Source organism: Hemicordylus capensis, chromosome 4 (assembly GCF_027244095.1).
Source record: "Hemicordylus capensis ecotype Gifberg chromosome 4, rHemCap1.1.pri, whole genome shotgun sequence".
Classification (NCBI taxonomy): Eukaryota; Metazoa; Chordata; class Lepidosauria; order Squamata; family Cordylidae; genus Hemicordylus; species Hemicordylus capensis.
In genome coordinates, this window is record NC_069660.1 from 73,837,302 (window position 1) to 73,852,660 (window position 15,359).

The window sequence follows — 15,359 nt, forward strand, 5'->3', positions numbered from 1 at the left end:
ATGAGTCACTATATGTGAATACTGCTTGCTGTAAAATATCCCCCCCTTAGAGGATGGGGCCATTGCTCAGTGGTAGAACATCTCCTTTGCATGCAGAAGGCCGCAGGTTTAATCCTCGACATCTCCAGGTAGGACTGGGAAAGATTCCTGCCTAACACCTTGGAGCTGCTGTCAGTCAGTGTAGACAATACCAATAGTTTGATTCTGTATAAGACAGCTTCCTATGTTCCTGTGTTGTTCTATAAAAAAGGGAAGAGAAGTATGTTGGCATTTTATCTTCCTTCCTCTGCAAGACATAAATGGCGGGGCGGGTGGGTGTTGGGTGGATCCTGGGACAAGTGAAGATGAGCCCCTGGGCTGCCTGCCTTCTTCTTCTCTCCCCTCCACCTTTGCTGCAGAAGAACTATATGGACTTCATGAAAAACAAAACATTCTTGGCATTCTCTTTCTCTTCTGCAAATAGTATCATACACTCCCCACACTCTGATCAGGAGCCATCAGCTCCTGCCACTGAGTCGGGAAAGCAAACAGCTGTCTATTTCCCAATCAGTGGGCCCCCCCACCTCTTCATGGGCTCAGGGCATTTGTTCCCTCATTGTTCAATTGCAGCCAATGTCCTCCTGGCTATTTTAGCTGACCCCAAGTCACGCATCCTGGGTATTCCATCCCAACACACTGCCCAGCAGATAATATGCTCACCTTTCTCTTAAGAGATATTTGGATCCTGCCCTGGTTGGTAATAAGTCTCAGAGGTGTGGTGATGGGATCTTGATCTCCATTATCTGTAGCATCTGCCTCTATCCGAAGAGTCTGCCAGGTGAGTTCTTTAAAGGTTAAAACCTTCCCAGTAGTAAGAGAGATGCAGAAACATATAAACAGGAGATGGTAAGCTTCTGGAGATAGATACAATATATTTATAGTAGACTACAGATCACGAAACAGTTTACTGAAATAGGAAGCAATACTGAAACTTTAGATTCTAGGAGAAAGAACTCAAAATTCCAAACACCCCATCTTGCTTCAAAAGGATATATGGCAAACATCAGCATTACAGCCCTGGCTAACAGAAACTTCAGTTCCAGCAAAAGAAACATTAGAGCAATGTTCTTCATTGTAAGGATCGGGGGGGGGGGAGTGGTGGCTCCCATCAACCCTAAGAGTGGCCCCCTGACTAATTGTTTATTGGGCCTGTAAAAAGTTTCAGGTAAAGTTGAATGCTTGCACAGTCCCCCTGGCAGCATGCAGAGACAGCCATTCCCACTATGCAGTGCTCCCAGCACTGGTGAGGCTCCTTTAAGGGAAACAGAGCCCTCTTGAGCTCCTGCGCCATCTTGGAAGGTATGCAAAGAATGCTGGCAAGTGTTGGCCTTCCCAGCACTTTCCCCAGAGCTCTTAAGAGAGGACCCCATCTCTCTTAAATGGCCCTCCCTGCACTGAGAAAAGCACAGTATTGTGCAGAGGTCAGCATAGTGGGAAATGGCTCTCACACTGAAGGTTTTTCACCAAGTGGCCCCTGCTTGAAAAATAGTTACTATCACTGCAGAAGAGTAGTAGGGAAGTGTTCACCAGGTAATATTCACAGTTTATGTAACCCAGGGATGTTCAAACCTTTTAGTCAAGAGCTCAGGTCATCAAATCACTGTGAGTCTGCAGCAGAGATCTCAAATAGAAGGTCACCTGCTTACAGTCTTACCTCTCCCCTGTGTGAATCAGTAATACGAGTAAAGCGCAGGTCACTTTGCTGCCAGTTGGGGTTGACACTGTATCCTTGAAGCTGCCACAGTTCAAAAGAAGCGTGGAAGGCTTTGGAGTGGATCTTGATGGTGATAGAATTGACGACAATAAACATACCCTCCACTACTTTCTCAGCAAAACCATATTCACTGTAGGGAAGGAAATGGCTTTTAGTACAGAATGAAGCTTTACCTCAGGCTGCTTATGAAACTTAAACTGCTAACATTATAATGTCCTTATACAAATCTATGTCGCTGCCACATATGGGATACTGTGTACAGTTCTGGTTGCCATATCTCAAAAAGGAAGAAATGAAAAAGATGCAGAAGAGGGCAACCAAAAGTGACTGGGGACTGGAGCACCTTCTCTACAAAGAAATATCACAATATTTGGGGCTCCTTAGTTCAGAAGAAAAGCAACTAAGCACACTGAGGCTTATGACATTATGCATGGTGAGGGAAATGAACAGAGAGAAGTTTCTCTTTCTCTCTCTCAACCCAGGATCATCCAATGAAACTAAATGGCAAGAGATTTAGAACAGACTAAAGGAAATACTTCTTCACACATTACATAATTAATTTATGGAATTATCTGACACAAGATGTGATGATAGTCCCTAACTTGGATGCTTTTAAAATGCCATACATATTTCCTTTGAACCTGGAAGGTTCAAGGCAACAGAGGTTAGTTATAAATGGAGAGTTTTCACAATGGAGGGAAGTAAGAAGTGGGTTTCCCCAGGGATCTGTACTGGGACCAGTGCTCTTTCACTTGTTCATAAATGATCTGGACGTTGGGGTAACCAGTGAAGTGGCCAAATCTGCAGATGACACTAAACTATTTAGGGTAGTGAAATCCAAGAGATTGTGAGGAGCTCCAGAAGGATCCCTCCATACTGGATGAGTGGGCGGCAAAATGGCAAATATGGTTCAATGTAAGCAAATATAAAATGATGCATGTTGAGGCAAAAAAACAACAACACCCAACTTCACATATACAGTGATGGGGTCTGTGCTGTACGTGACCGACCAGGAGAGAAAACTTGATGTTGTGGTGGACAGCTCGTTGAAAGTGTTGACTCAGTGCTTGACAGCTGCGAAAAAGGCAAATGATCCATGCTAGGGATCATTAGGAAGTGGTTTGAAAATAAAAATGCAAGTATTATAATGCCCTTATACAAATCTATGATGCAGCCACATTTGGAGTACTGTGTGCAGAACTGGTCACCGTATCTTAAGACAGACATTGTAGAACTGGAAAAGGTGCAGAAGAGGTCAACCAAGATTATCAGGGACCTGGAGCACCTTCCTTATGAGGCAAGGCTACAGCATCTGAGGCTTTTTAGTTTGGAAAAGAAGCAACTATGGGAAAACATTATAGAGGTATTTAAAATGATGCATGGAGTAGCGACAGTGGACAGAGTGAAATTTTTCTTCCTATCTCACAACACTAGAACCAGGGGTCATCCCATAAAACTGAAGGCCAGGAAACTGAAGGCCAACAAAAGGAAGTACTTTTTCACACAGCACATAATTAATTTATGGAATTCTCTACTACAGAATATGGTGATGGCCACTAGCTTAGATGGCTTTAAAAAGGGGCTTAGACAAATCCATGGAGGAAAGATCTATCAGTGACTACTAGTCTGTTGGCTACTGGCCACCTCCAGCCTCAGGCAAGATGCCTTTAAATACCAGTTGCAGGGGTGTAACAGCAGGAGACAGGGCACGTCCTCACCTCTTGTCTGTGGGCTTCTCAGAGGCATCTGGTGGGCCAGTGTGTGAAAATAGGATGCTGGACTAGATGGGCCTTGGGCCTGATTCCGCAGGGCTGTTCTTATGGAGGTTGCATGTAGCCATCATGACTAGTAGCTATTGTCTTTTATAAATTTGTCAAATTCATGGAAGACAAATTTATCAGTGGCTGCTAGTTGTAAAGCTATATGCCACCTCCAGGTTGAAAGACAATTTGTCTCTGAAAACTAGTTGCTGAGGAGCAATGGCATGAAAGGGGGATTGCCTTTATCTCCTGCTTATGGGCTTCACAGAGGCATCTGTTTGGCTACTATGAGTAAAAGAATGCTGATAGGCTTTTGATCTGATCCAGCAGAGCTCTTCTAATGTTCTTATGAATGCAGCCCATGACACTGATACATGGCAAATTTATGCTAAGTAGCATAAATCCACCACATACATAAGCTGGAAGTGACCCTCTAGGGCTCAAGTTCGAGCTCTTTTTCAGCATCAAGGAACTCAGTACCTATTAGATTTCTCCCATAATACAAACTGAATTAAGCTCAGCATATTAGAACATATTAATGAACTTTAATAGTGCTTGAAACATGTGTAAGTGATTATGATCTCATGCCTCAATAGTAACATACTGAGGTGAACAATTCATATTTTCTCTGAAGCATCAAGAATGTCCACATCGATAAGATATTGAACATAATATTCACATGCTACCAACAGAGTAGTTGTAAAATACTCAAGTTGAAAAGGACCAAAAGGTCATAATATTTAACCTGGATGCTAAGGTAGGATCTTCTACAAATCAATCATGTAAATAATGACTCACATAATCCAGACCAATGCATGCCCTGAACAGAGATAGTATGCAAACAAGGCTCATGACACCCAAAGTGCCTGAAGATAAGTTAGCTCCAGATAGCTACAGCAATTGAACTATGTCACATGCTACATAGGAAGCAGCAGTTGGACAAGTCTCTTTGAATACTGACTACTATATAAGAAACTATCCCTTTAATTTACTTGTGAATAAGAATAGTTATCTTTGTCAGCGTTTGCTCTGATGTGGCAATTCAAACCATCTAGATTCATCTTGCTAAGTTTATTCTCTGTCCTCCAAGCTGGTACCTCTTACTCATTGCTTACAAAACATAGCGTGTCGGCTTTGTCCTAAAGCAGGGGTGGCCAACCAGTGACTCTGCTAACTGAGCAAAGAGTCACATGCTTTACTGAGTAAAGAGTCACATTATTCTCATAATGTATGAGATCACATGCCATATCCCATTTCCTATGTCATATCTGGATATCAGACCAGGTGGATTGTCACGGGATCTTATTTTCCACCCCTTTATTTCTATTCAAGTCCCAAGGCTCTTTTTTCCTCCCTAGATTGCATTTTCCCAGCAACTGCTAATTAATATTTCAAGGAAAGAACTTTCCAAACCCCTCTTCTGGAGTACATCACATCCTGTGATAGGGTTCTTTTTGAACATTAAGCACCAGCTCTTCAAATATTGTCTCATGCTAGAAAAATATGCTAAGTGTGTAATTCTTCTTTTCTAAGTGACCAGCAGTAAAAATTGTGTTAACCGTTCACCACAGAAGCTTCCAGGTCTCTCACTTCTGGCCTAGGTCAATCAAATATTTATTGTTTAACCAATTAAGTTACTACAAGACTTCTAGCCTAGGTATAAAATGCCTAAAGCCCTTCTGAAGGCTAATTACCACAAAGCCTAGCCACCCCATACAATATGCTGTATAAAGTTAACACAATTGGCCATCTGTTAAACTATGCACATTCACCGGGTTACCTATCCTGTCAGAGACATGATGAAAGCAGTCTCAGATTGCCAGCTCAACATTTATATAAAATGGGCAAATCTCAAACCTATGGGGTCTTTTCCTTCTCATCTGTTTCACCACATTTATGTGATCTATACCTACAAAAGCAGCATGGCTTCCAGGAAACAAGTCAGTATGTCCCTAGACTGAGAGAGGTAGCTAACCAACTAGGTTAATGAAGAATGAATTGCAGCAAAATTAAGTTTAGATTTTCCCTATACAAGGTAAAAACAGACTGCTTACTTGTGACGAGATAACTAGCCTTCATGGCTGCATTTTGCAAAAGAAAACTACAGCAGGATGAACTACACACAACTAAGCATTGCATATAGTTTGGCCCTAGAGATGTCGCTGCTATTGACTCTCATAGCCTGTCAGGGAAACAGGATGGCCACTGCTACATCAATGACATACAAAAATGGAGTTTATCTTGATTTTGATTCTAAAAATACAAGGCCCGTTTTCATTAAGAACCCCAAAGCAGAAAACTTGCGCCTTGAAGTCAGACCCAACATAATCTAAATTGGGAAAGCTGAAGTAATGCCCAATACCACAATGACAAATGTTGGTTACATGCAATATTAACCTTTGTCCTGAAGCAAGAGCGATGGGAGACTGTCCATTGGGTGGCCGGGGCTCTTCACAGGTCCGCATCTCCACTTCCACTTTATCCAAATACTGTGAACACAGTAAGGGAGACAAACATGAAGGAGGAAATGCTCATTAGCTGTCTTAGCAGCCATGGGTTTAAGAAACCTAGGGCCTTTCTGATTAGCAGGATTAGTTCCTAGCATAGTTGGTAGTCTCTTGATCCTTCCCAGGGAATGCACTCTCCGGAGATCTTTCAGGTTAAACACTATTTCCAAAAGCACAAGCCAGGTCAAGATTCCATGTTCCATACTGTCACACATTCCAAAACTCACTATTCATTTCAGAATTTAGCAATTATAGGTACAATGATTGTCAGGCATGCCTTTGGCTTATCAAGTACAAAGGACAACATTTCTCATATTCTTGCCGAACTGGATTCTACAATTAGAGCAACATGAGGTGTTCAACAACGCCTCTTTTGTGGTCAGACTGGATCACTTTCAGTTTGTAATTCCTGAAGATGTGGACAAGCTATTTCGAACGGTGAGTCCTACCACCTGCTCTCTTGACCCTTGCCCAACTTGGCTTATTTTATCCAACAGTCAGATTATCAGAGAGGTTCTGGTAAACATCATAAATGCTTCTGAGGGAGGGTAGGATGCCTTATTGTCTTAAGGGGGATATCATTAGGTTATACTTAAAAAAAACCTATATTGGACCCCTCAGAGGGAAACAACTATAGGCCCGTCTCTAATCTACCATGGTTGGGCAAGGTGATTGAGAGCGGGGTGACTGCTCAGCTCCAGTCCTGGAGGAAACTGATTATCTAGACCCATTTCAAACTGGCTTTCAGTCAGGCTATGGAGTTGAGACTTCCTTGGTCGGCCTGATGGATGATCTCCAATTAGGTATTGACAGAGGGAGTGTGACTCTGCTGATCCTTTTGGATCTCTCAGCGGCTTTCAATACCATCAATCAGGGTCTCCTTCTGGGTCGCCTGAGGGAGCTGGGATTGGGTGGCACTGTTTTACAGTGGTTCCATTCCTACCTCGGGTATATTCCAGATGGTGTCACTTGGAGACAGTTGCTCTGCAAAGTGAGAGTTACTGTATGGAGTTACTGTATGGAGTTCCACAAGGCTCCATACTGTCTCCAATACTTTTTAACATCTACATGAAGCCGCTGGGAGAGATCATCAAGAGATTTGGTGCAGGGTGTTGTCAATATGCTGATGACACCCAAATTTACTTCTCCCTATCACTTCCATAAGGAAATGGCATAACTTTCCTAAATGCCTGCCTGGAGGCATTAATGGACTAGGTGAAGGATAACAAACTGAAGTTGAATCCACAGGCACCGATTGTGAGGAGTCAGGACCCGAGAGATGGTTTAGATCTGCCTCTTCTGGATGGGGTTACACTCCCCCTAAAAGATCAGGTATGTAGGTTGGGAGTGCTCCAAAACTCTCTCTGGTTTCTCAGGTTGAGGTAGTGGCCAGGAGAGCTTTTTATCAGCTTCAGCTGATACATCAGCTATGACCATTTCAGGAGGGGAATGACCTTAAAACCCCCAGCACAGTAGGGGGTTTTAGGAGGGGAATGGCCCTATCCAACCCCAGCACAGTAACTCCAGTGACTGTTGCTGGTGTCTATCTTAGGTTTCTTTTCAGATTGTGAGCCCTTTGGGGACAGGGATTTTATTTATTCATTTATTCATTCATTCATTCATTCATTCATTCCTCTGTGTAAACTGCCCTGAGCCATTTTTCAAAGGATGGTATAAAAATAAATAAACAAATAAATAAACAAATAAATAAACAAATAAATAAACAAATAAATAAACAAATAAATAAAAACCCCTATGCTGATGACCTCTAGACTTGACTACTGCAATGCACTCTATGTGGGGCTGCCTTTGTACCTAGTCCAGAAACTACAACTGGTACAGAATGTGGCAGCCAGGGCTCTCTGGGACAACCTGAAGGAACTATCTAACACTGATTTTTAAATAATTGCACTGGGCTGCCGATATGCTTCCGAGCAAAATACAAAGTGCTGGTTATTATTGATAAAGCCCTGAAAGGCTTAGGTCTAGAGTAAATAGAGCACCTCCTTTGTCATGAACCCTGCTGCCTATTAAGATAGTCTGGGGAGGTCTGGTTATGGTTGCCACCAGCTTGTCTGGTGACAACTCAGGGCGGGGCCTTCTCTGTGGCTGCCCCAGGGCTTTGGAATACACTCCCTGTCAAAATAAGAGCTTCTCCATCCTTCTTCAGGGGCAACTTGCCTTATATAAAATTTTCCTTACCAAGGCTGACATCCTGACTACTGAAGGACTGGTGCTTCACACGCATTGCTGATGACTTCCCAGTAAGGCAGCATGTGCCCACTCAAGGGAGCAATTTTTGTTGCTCTCTCCCACCCCTGGAAACACTCCATGTGACCCAGAAGCAAGTCTTTGAGGCCATGCTTCTATAGGTTAATATCTGAAAGAACCCAGAGAGCCATGGCACACAGTATGTGCGAAGGAGGAACTCCTTCCACAACATACATTTAAGGCAGTTCCTCTTCCACTAGTGGTAGCACAATTTGCTGAGCAACAACCACAAAAAAGTCATTCCACAATCACCACTGAGGATGCTACCCTTGTATTGCACTTTTAATAATATTTATTTATTTGTTTGTTTATTTGTTTGTTTGTTACATTCCTATACTGCCTTTCTTTAAAACATTCTCAAGGGTCACACAAAAGTTAAAACAAGACTACAAAAATTACACAATTAAAATATCAGCTAGAAAATAAAAATACAACTCTGATTAAACAATTAAAACAAGCGCAATATAACCATACAAAGCAGCAGCAATAAGAACAATCATATACAAGTCTGGGCAAAAAGAAACTTTGGTAGACTTAACTTGAAGGGTTCTTTTTCAAGGTATAGGGAGGTCATCCTCAACGTGATGGGTTTATCAGCCTCAGCATGCTCCAAGACAGGACCAATCAAATTTCAGGTAGGCTAGTAGCTAGATTAGGTAGCCGTCACTTAATCCCCAGTACCAGTAATGTCTAGCATAGTAAAGCTTAGAGAACAGAAACAGAAACAGATAAAAATGAGCCAGAACAGTAGCAGTAAAGGGATAGGTAAACTGTAACCCTGGGAGTCAACCCATCTCCCTGAAACACGGTTCAAGAGGACTGAAACATATGCATAATAAGCCCCCCCATCTGCGTGTGGGCCGGATGACTTCCCTATACCTTGAAAAAGAATCCTTCATGGTAAGTCTACCAATGTTTCTTTTTCCATGGTATAGGGAGGGCATCCTCAACTTGATGGGACGTAACCCAGCAAAAACAATGGGGGGGGGGAGTGGATGGTTAAACCACCTGCTGTAGAACAGTCCGTCCAACAGTCGCTAGAGCCGCATGAGAAGATGAAATCTTATAAGGTTTCACAAATGGCGACAATGAAGCCCAAGTGACCACCTTGCAAATTTCATCTAATGGTGCAGATGCTGAAAAAGCAGCTGAAGTGCTAGCACTTCTAGTGGAATGGGCTGTGATCCCCGGAGGAACAGACAAGTGCAGGGATTCGTAAGCAAGGGCAACTGCCACTCTAATCCACTGGCCCAGCGAAACCTTGGAAACCTTAGACCCCATGGAAGAAGGCTGGAAAGACACAAACAGGGAAGCTTTTCAACGAAAACATTTGGTACATTTTATATATACTCTGAGTGCCCTTCACACATCTAGGGTGTGCCAGACCTCCTCCTTTGGATGAGAAGGTTTTGGACAAAATGATGGCAAAACTAATCCCTGACCCCTATGAAAAACTGAATTAATTTTTGGCATAAAGGTTGGATCCAGTTTTAGAACTACAGAGTCCTTTTGCACAGACAAAGCAGCCAGCTCGTACACTCTCCTAGCAGATGTAATTGCCACGAGGAAGAGGACCTTGAAGGGTAACAGCTTCAGTGAAATCAAGCAGAGAGGCTCAAAGGAAGTCCTAGTGAGGGCATATAACATTTTGTTCAGGTCCCAAGATGGGAACCTATGCACAGGTGGAGGAGTGATGTTGGTAGCTCTCTGAGGAGCCTGGAATTGAAATGTCCAGAACCGAGGACAAGACTGAAGTCTGGTGCTTCAAGGTGTTTGGACGAAGGCCTGACTGGAGGAACCCCAGAACTTTCAAAATTCCTGCCAAAGAAGGCTAGATTTGATATTTTCACCCCCAGCTACTGTCACCTGACCAGGTAGCTTGGTAAATATGAGAGGTAGAAGACCTCCTTGAGGCAAGAATTGTGTTCTAGCCATGAATATCCTCTATCTGCTAGCGACCCGCACTCAACCTCCACACATGTAGGTGTAACCACTCCGGATCTGAATGGAACAGGGGACCCTGTGATAATATATCTACTCGGAGGGGAAGGTGCCACGGAGGATGAAGAGACAGGGACAGAAGGTCCAAAAACCAAGGACGATGTGGCCAGTAAGGTGCCACCAGGATGATTTCTTACCTTTCTGACAGAAGCTTCCCGAAGACAGACCTAAGGCTCGTGCAAAGAAGCCCAGGCAGCCATGGTGACGTGAGAGCATCTATCTGTTCCACTTGGTAGCACTGGAACCTCACAAAAAACCTGGGAAATTGAGTGTTGCTCAGAGATGAGAACAGGTCCTGTTCGGGAAGGCCCATCACAATTTGAACAAAGACTTCCAGATTCAGAGGCCATTCTGTGGGATCTATCCATTGTTGACTCAGCCAATCTGCCTGCAGATTTGCTGAACTGCTTAGGTGCTCTGCCGACACCGAACGAAGATGAACCTCCACTCAAGTGAAGAGTAGGTTACCCCTGCTAACTTGGCAAAGAGGCACCTTTTAATGCGGTGATTCTTTATTTAGCAGGGGGAGAGTAACTGGCCCTATCCACCCCAGCACAGTACCTCCAGTGACTGTTGCTGGTGTCTATCTGATGTTTCTTTTTAGACTGTGAGCCCTTTGGGGACAGGGATCCATCTTATTTATATATTATTTCTCTGTGTAAACTGCCCTGAGCCATTTTGGAAGGGCAGTATAGAAATTGAATTAATAATAATAATAATAATAATAATAATAATAATAATAATAATAATAGGTTGGTCTGTCTCATAAAGGCCCATGATCTTGTGCCCCCTTGATGGTTGACGTGGGACTTGGCCATCATATTGTTGGTCCTTATCAGGACATGCGTTCCCAGAAGTAGGTCTTGAAATTGCAGCAAGGCCAGATAAATTGCCTTCAGCTCCAAGTAATGGGCTCCCCAGTTGGAGAGGCTTGTGTCGGTAGTGACCACCACCTTGCGTGGATTTTTGAGGGGAAGGCCCTCCTCCATGGCTGGAGAGAACCACCAAAGGAGGGATTCCTTGACCTTGCGAGAGAGTTGCACCATCAGGTGCCTCTTTTCCATGATGGCCAACTGAAAAGGCAGGATGGTCCACTGAAATGGTCTGGAGTGCCACCTCACCCAAGGGGTACACTCCAAACAAGCTATCATCAACCCCATGAGCTGAGCCAGAGTCATTAGATCCCCTCTGAGTCTGGACAACAGGGGAATGATTGAGGCGACAATGTTCTGCCGGCATTCAAATGGAAAGGAGACAGTAGCCACCTGTGTGTCGAATAGTGTTGGAGGCGCTGTGATGGACGTAAATGGCTCTTCAGAAAGCTGATGATGAAGCCCCGCTCCTTGAGTATCTGGACTGTCTGCTGCACATTTCTGGAGGCTTGTTGTTGGGAAGATGAGAGAAACAACAGACCGTCAAGAAATGGGTGGGAATGCCCTGGAGATGGACATGGGCAATCACTGCTACCATCAACTTTGTAAAAACTTGAGGCACTGATGAAAACCTGAAGGGCAGAGCCCGGTATTGGTACTGCTGACGGTTGTAAAAAAAACCTCAGGAAGCAAGGAAAGGAGGGGTGAATAGGCACAGGTAGGTAAGCTTTTGGCAAGTTGATTGATGCCAAGACATCCCTTGGCTGGATTGCACCCTTGATTGACCTGAGGGATTCCATACAGAACGACCTTTTCCTCACATACCTTTTGAGCCATTTCGCTCACCAGGACCCTTCCTTCTTTGGCACCAGAAAGAGCAAAGAATTAGACGTCTGAACAGGATGTGGTCAGTGGAACTGGCTCTATGGCCTGAAACTGAATGTCCAACAAATGTTGAATGGCCTGATCTATCAAACTCTTTTGGATCTGACCTTGGATATGGGAGCTATTAGGTGAAAATCAGGGGGAGGAGAAACAAAATCTATTGAATACCCCTCCCGTAGAGTCTGCAGCACCCAGCGATCGGTGGTACTGTTCACCCAGGCCTCTGAGAAAAGGAGAAGCGTGCCCCAAACTGGGATTGGGTCATTGCTTACAGTTGCCTGGGCTGAAGAAGAAGAAAAATGTCTGCCTTGCTGGTTTCTGGAAGCACCTCTACCTCGATTGCTCCAGGGCTGTCGCCAGGCTGGCTTGAAGGTCGGTGTTCAATTGTCCCTAAAGCTGTCCCTGAATTGGTTGGCTGGAGCCTGGTTGAAAGCTATGTAGGGACAAAAGGAAGACTGGTAGGAAGTGTTCCCCCAAAGCACCTACGAAATTCTCTGCATCCAGCTAGCATGGCCTTCTTTTTATCTTTAGTTTCGACCAATACCGGCCCTAAAGTTTCTCCAAATAGTTTGCCCCTTCGCACCCCCCTCAGGGAGTAGCAGCCAAGGTAACCTTTGATTTAGTATCAACATGCCAATTCTTTAACCACAACCCCCTGCGCACTGCCACTCTAGATGCCATCGCCCATGAGGCATGCTGGATACAATCCAGACCCAAATCAGCCATGAGAGCGGCTGCCTTAGCTAACTTGTTGACACCCTGGCACAATTTTACATTCTCTGGAGAGATGTATTAGATCAACTCCTTAGCCCAAAGAATAGATGCTCTCACAAAAATAGGGTTTGTGGCAGCTACCCTGATGACAGTAGCAGACGTATCATGACCTTTTCTGAGCAGATGGTCTGCTTTATTGTCCTTTGGTGACCTCTGTTGTTCATCCCCTTATTCATTCATCAGCTCTCCTGACACGAGCTAAGCCGCAGGAACATCAACCAGAGGTGCTGCTAATAGAAACATAATATCATTAGGCAGGTTATAAAGTGTTTTTGGGAAAGCCAGAACAGGTTTGGAAGCAACCGGTGCACCCCATTCAGCCAGGATGATGCCCTTAAAGAGAGCAGGAAAAGGCACAGTAGCAGCAGCTACTGCAGTTGATGGAAATACCTCCTGATTCTGGCCTGAGACAGTGGCGGTACCAGTTTCCCAAGCCACATCCTTAATAGCCCTTTTGGCCTTGGCCAATCACACTTCAACTTCAGCTGTAGTGACAATGCGTGTAGAATTAGGCCATTCAAGCAGGCAGCCGCAGCACAGCTGACAGGCAAAATTCCAGATCAAGCCATATTCAAAATGGCCGACAGAGCTTCGGCGGGAGCTTTTGGCGGGAATTGGGAAGGCTTCTGCTTGCAAACTGCCCAAGTTTGCATCAGATTGCTCAGGGGACCCCAACCCCCTCTTGAGGCACATTTAGCCTTCCTTTTCTTTCTAGCCCCCTCTGCTCCTTTCAGACTTTTGGTTGTTCTTGCCACTTTTTTTGGTGCAGCTTAGCAGAAAAAGAGGGTAACAATCACATGGTTAGAAGCCCCAGCCCCTTCAGTCAGTGTGCCAGGTGTGTGGTCGCGCTGAGGAGAAACCAAACAGGGTCCCTTGGGGACTGAGGAGATGGGAAACTTTCAGCATGTCACCCACATGGATAGCCTGCCTAATTGTGATCAATAGCGCCATTTTTCAAGAAAATAAAAGATAAAACACAATTTTTTACCTCACCAATTAGTAAATTAAAAATCACTTTAATTTGCTGGTCAATGACCGAATAAACTTATAACTAACTTTAGTAAATTCAAATTAGAACAATAAAGGAAAGAACTAGCCTGAATTACCTGCAAACAGCAAGTAGAACAACAGCTCAGAACAAGACAGGATCAGAACCAGGGATTGAGTGACAGCTACCTAACCTAGCTACTAGCCTGCCTGAAATTTGATTGGTCCTGTCTCGGAGCATGCAGAGGCTGATAAACACATCACATTGAGGATGACCTCCCTATACCATGGGAAAAGCCAAGATTTCACTTGCTTTCTAAAAACTGTCATGGAGACTGAAGAGCGGATGGCCACTGGGAGAGCATTCCAGAGTCTGTGAGCAACAACAGAGAAAGCTCTGTCCCGCTTGCACAACAGCCGAGCCTCCCTCATTGTCAGCACCTGCAGCAGAGCCCCTCCAGATGACCTCATCAAGTGTGCAGCAACCTTTGGGAGCAGGTGATCCGTCAGGTATCCAGAATACCATTGTGAGAATACCATTCTCACAAGGTGAGCCAGTGTGGTGTAGTGGTTAGAGTGCTGGACTAGGACCGGGGAGACCCATGTCCAAATCCCCATTCAACCATGATGCTTGCTGAGTGACTCTGGGCCAGTCACTTCTCTCTCAGCCTAACCTACTTTACAGGGTTGTTGTGAGGCGAAACTTAATTATGTATGCCACCCTGGGCTCCTTGGAGGAAGAGCGGAATATAAATGGGTTTTTTTTTAATGATTTTTTTTTTAACACAAGAGCATGTAAAAACATTAAAAATCAACAATAGCAGGAGAAGTCCTTCCTCACAGGACAGTTATGAGACTTTGGGGGTGTGGACAGTCCAGCAAGAACATGTGTCCGATATCTTTGCCTGCCTGCCTCTGTTGCTTGTCCCTTAGAGGACACTTGGTGTTAGATGGCTTGAGGAGGAGAGGATTTGCAATAAAGGTAGATCTGCAAGCCAGATATAAGGTAGACATTAGGGTTTCTAACCCTGTGTTTTCTGATGACATTCATGCAGGGGCAGGGGACATTTGCAGCTGAGATCATTGGACAGCAGGGGGTGCTTGACCCTCCCTTTGTCCATCAGTTCTTCTCTGCTCTACAAAGTCATTCTTTTAATTAAAAAAAGGAATCCCCTAGCTCAGCTCCTAAACTGGAGAGGGGGGAAATAAGTTTTGAGAGGGGTAAGATAGCTTTGGGGCAAGGCCATCTGATGACGAGCATCAGCATAAGAAAGGTTAAGTACCTCATCCCATCCCACATTTATATTTACAGGTTTGCTGAGATGATGTGTAGGTCTACTTCAAAGATAAGTATCATCATCAGATTCAGGGCAAATGTAAAGCATGTTACACAATTCATACACGACAGACTATTCCATGTAAGAATTAGCATTTATCATATATTAGTTATACTAAGGGCAGATGAAAATCACCAGAAGTGCTACTGTCAAAATCTCCAAAAAGCGGGCTAGGACTCGGGCCAACTAGTTACTGACTACAAAAGAACAAT

The 15,359-nt window shown here is 44.3% G+C and overlaps 1 protein-coding gene across 3 annotated transcripts in view; it reads right to left on the reverse strand.

The window, feature by feature from the left end:
• BLTP3A (bridge-like lipid transfer protein family member 3A) overlaps positions 1-15,359 on the reverse strand; it is a 101,111-nt gene that overhangs the window by 44,805 nt on the left and 40,947 nt on the right. For all 3 annotated transcript variants that reach the window (XM_053246232.1, XM_053246231.1, XM_053246230.1), the window contains exons 4-6: positions 5,911-6,002; positions 1,694-1,883; positions 700-840 (exon numbers count right to left, since the gene is read on the reverse strand). In XM_053246232.1, the coding sequence (XP_053102207.1) occupies positions 700-840; positions 1,694-1,883; positions 5,911-6,002 (423 nt within the window). The remainder of the gene's footprint in view (positions 1-699; positions 841-1,693; positions 1,884-5,910; positions 6,003-15,359) is intronic.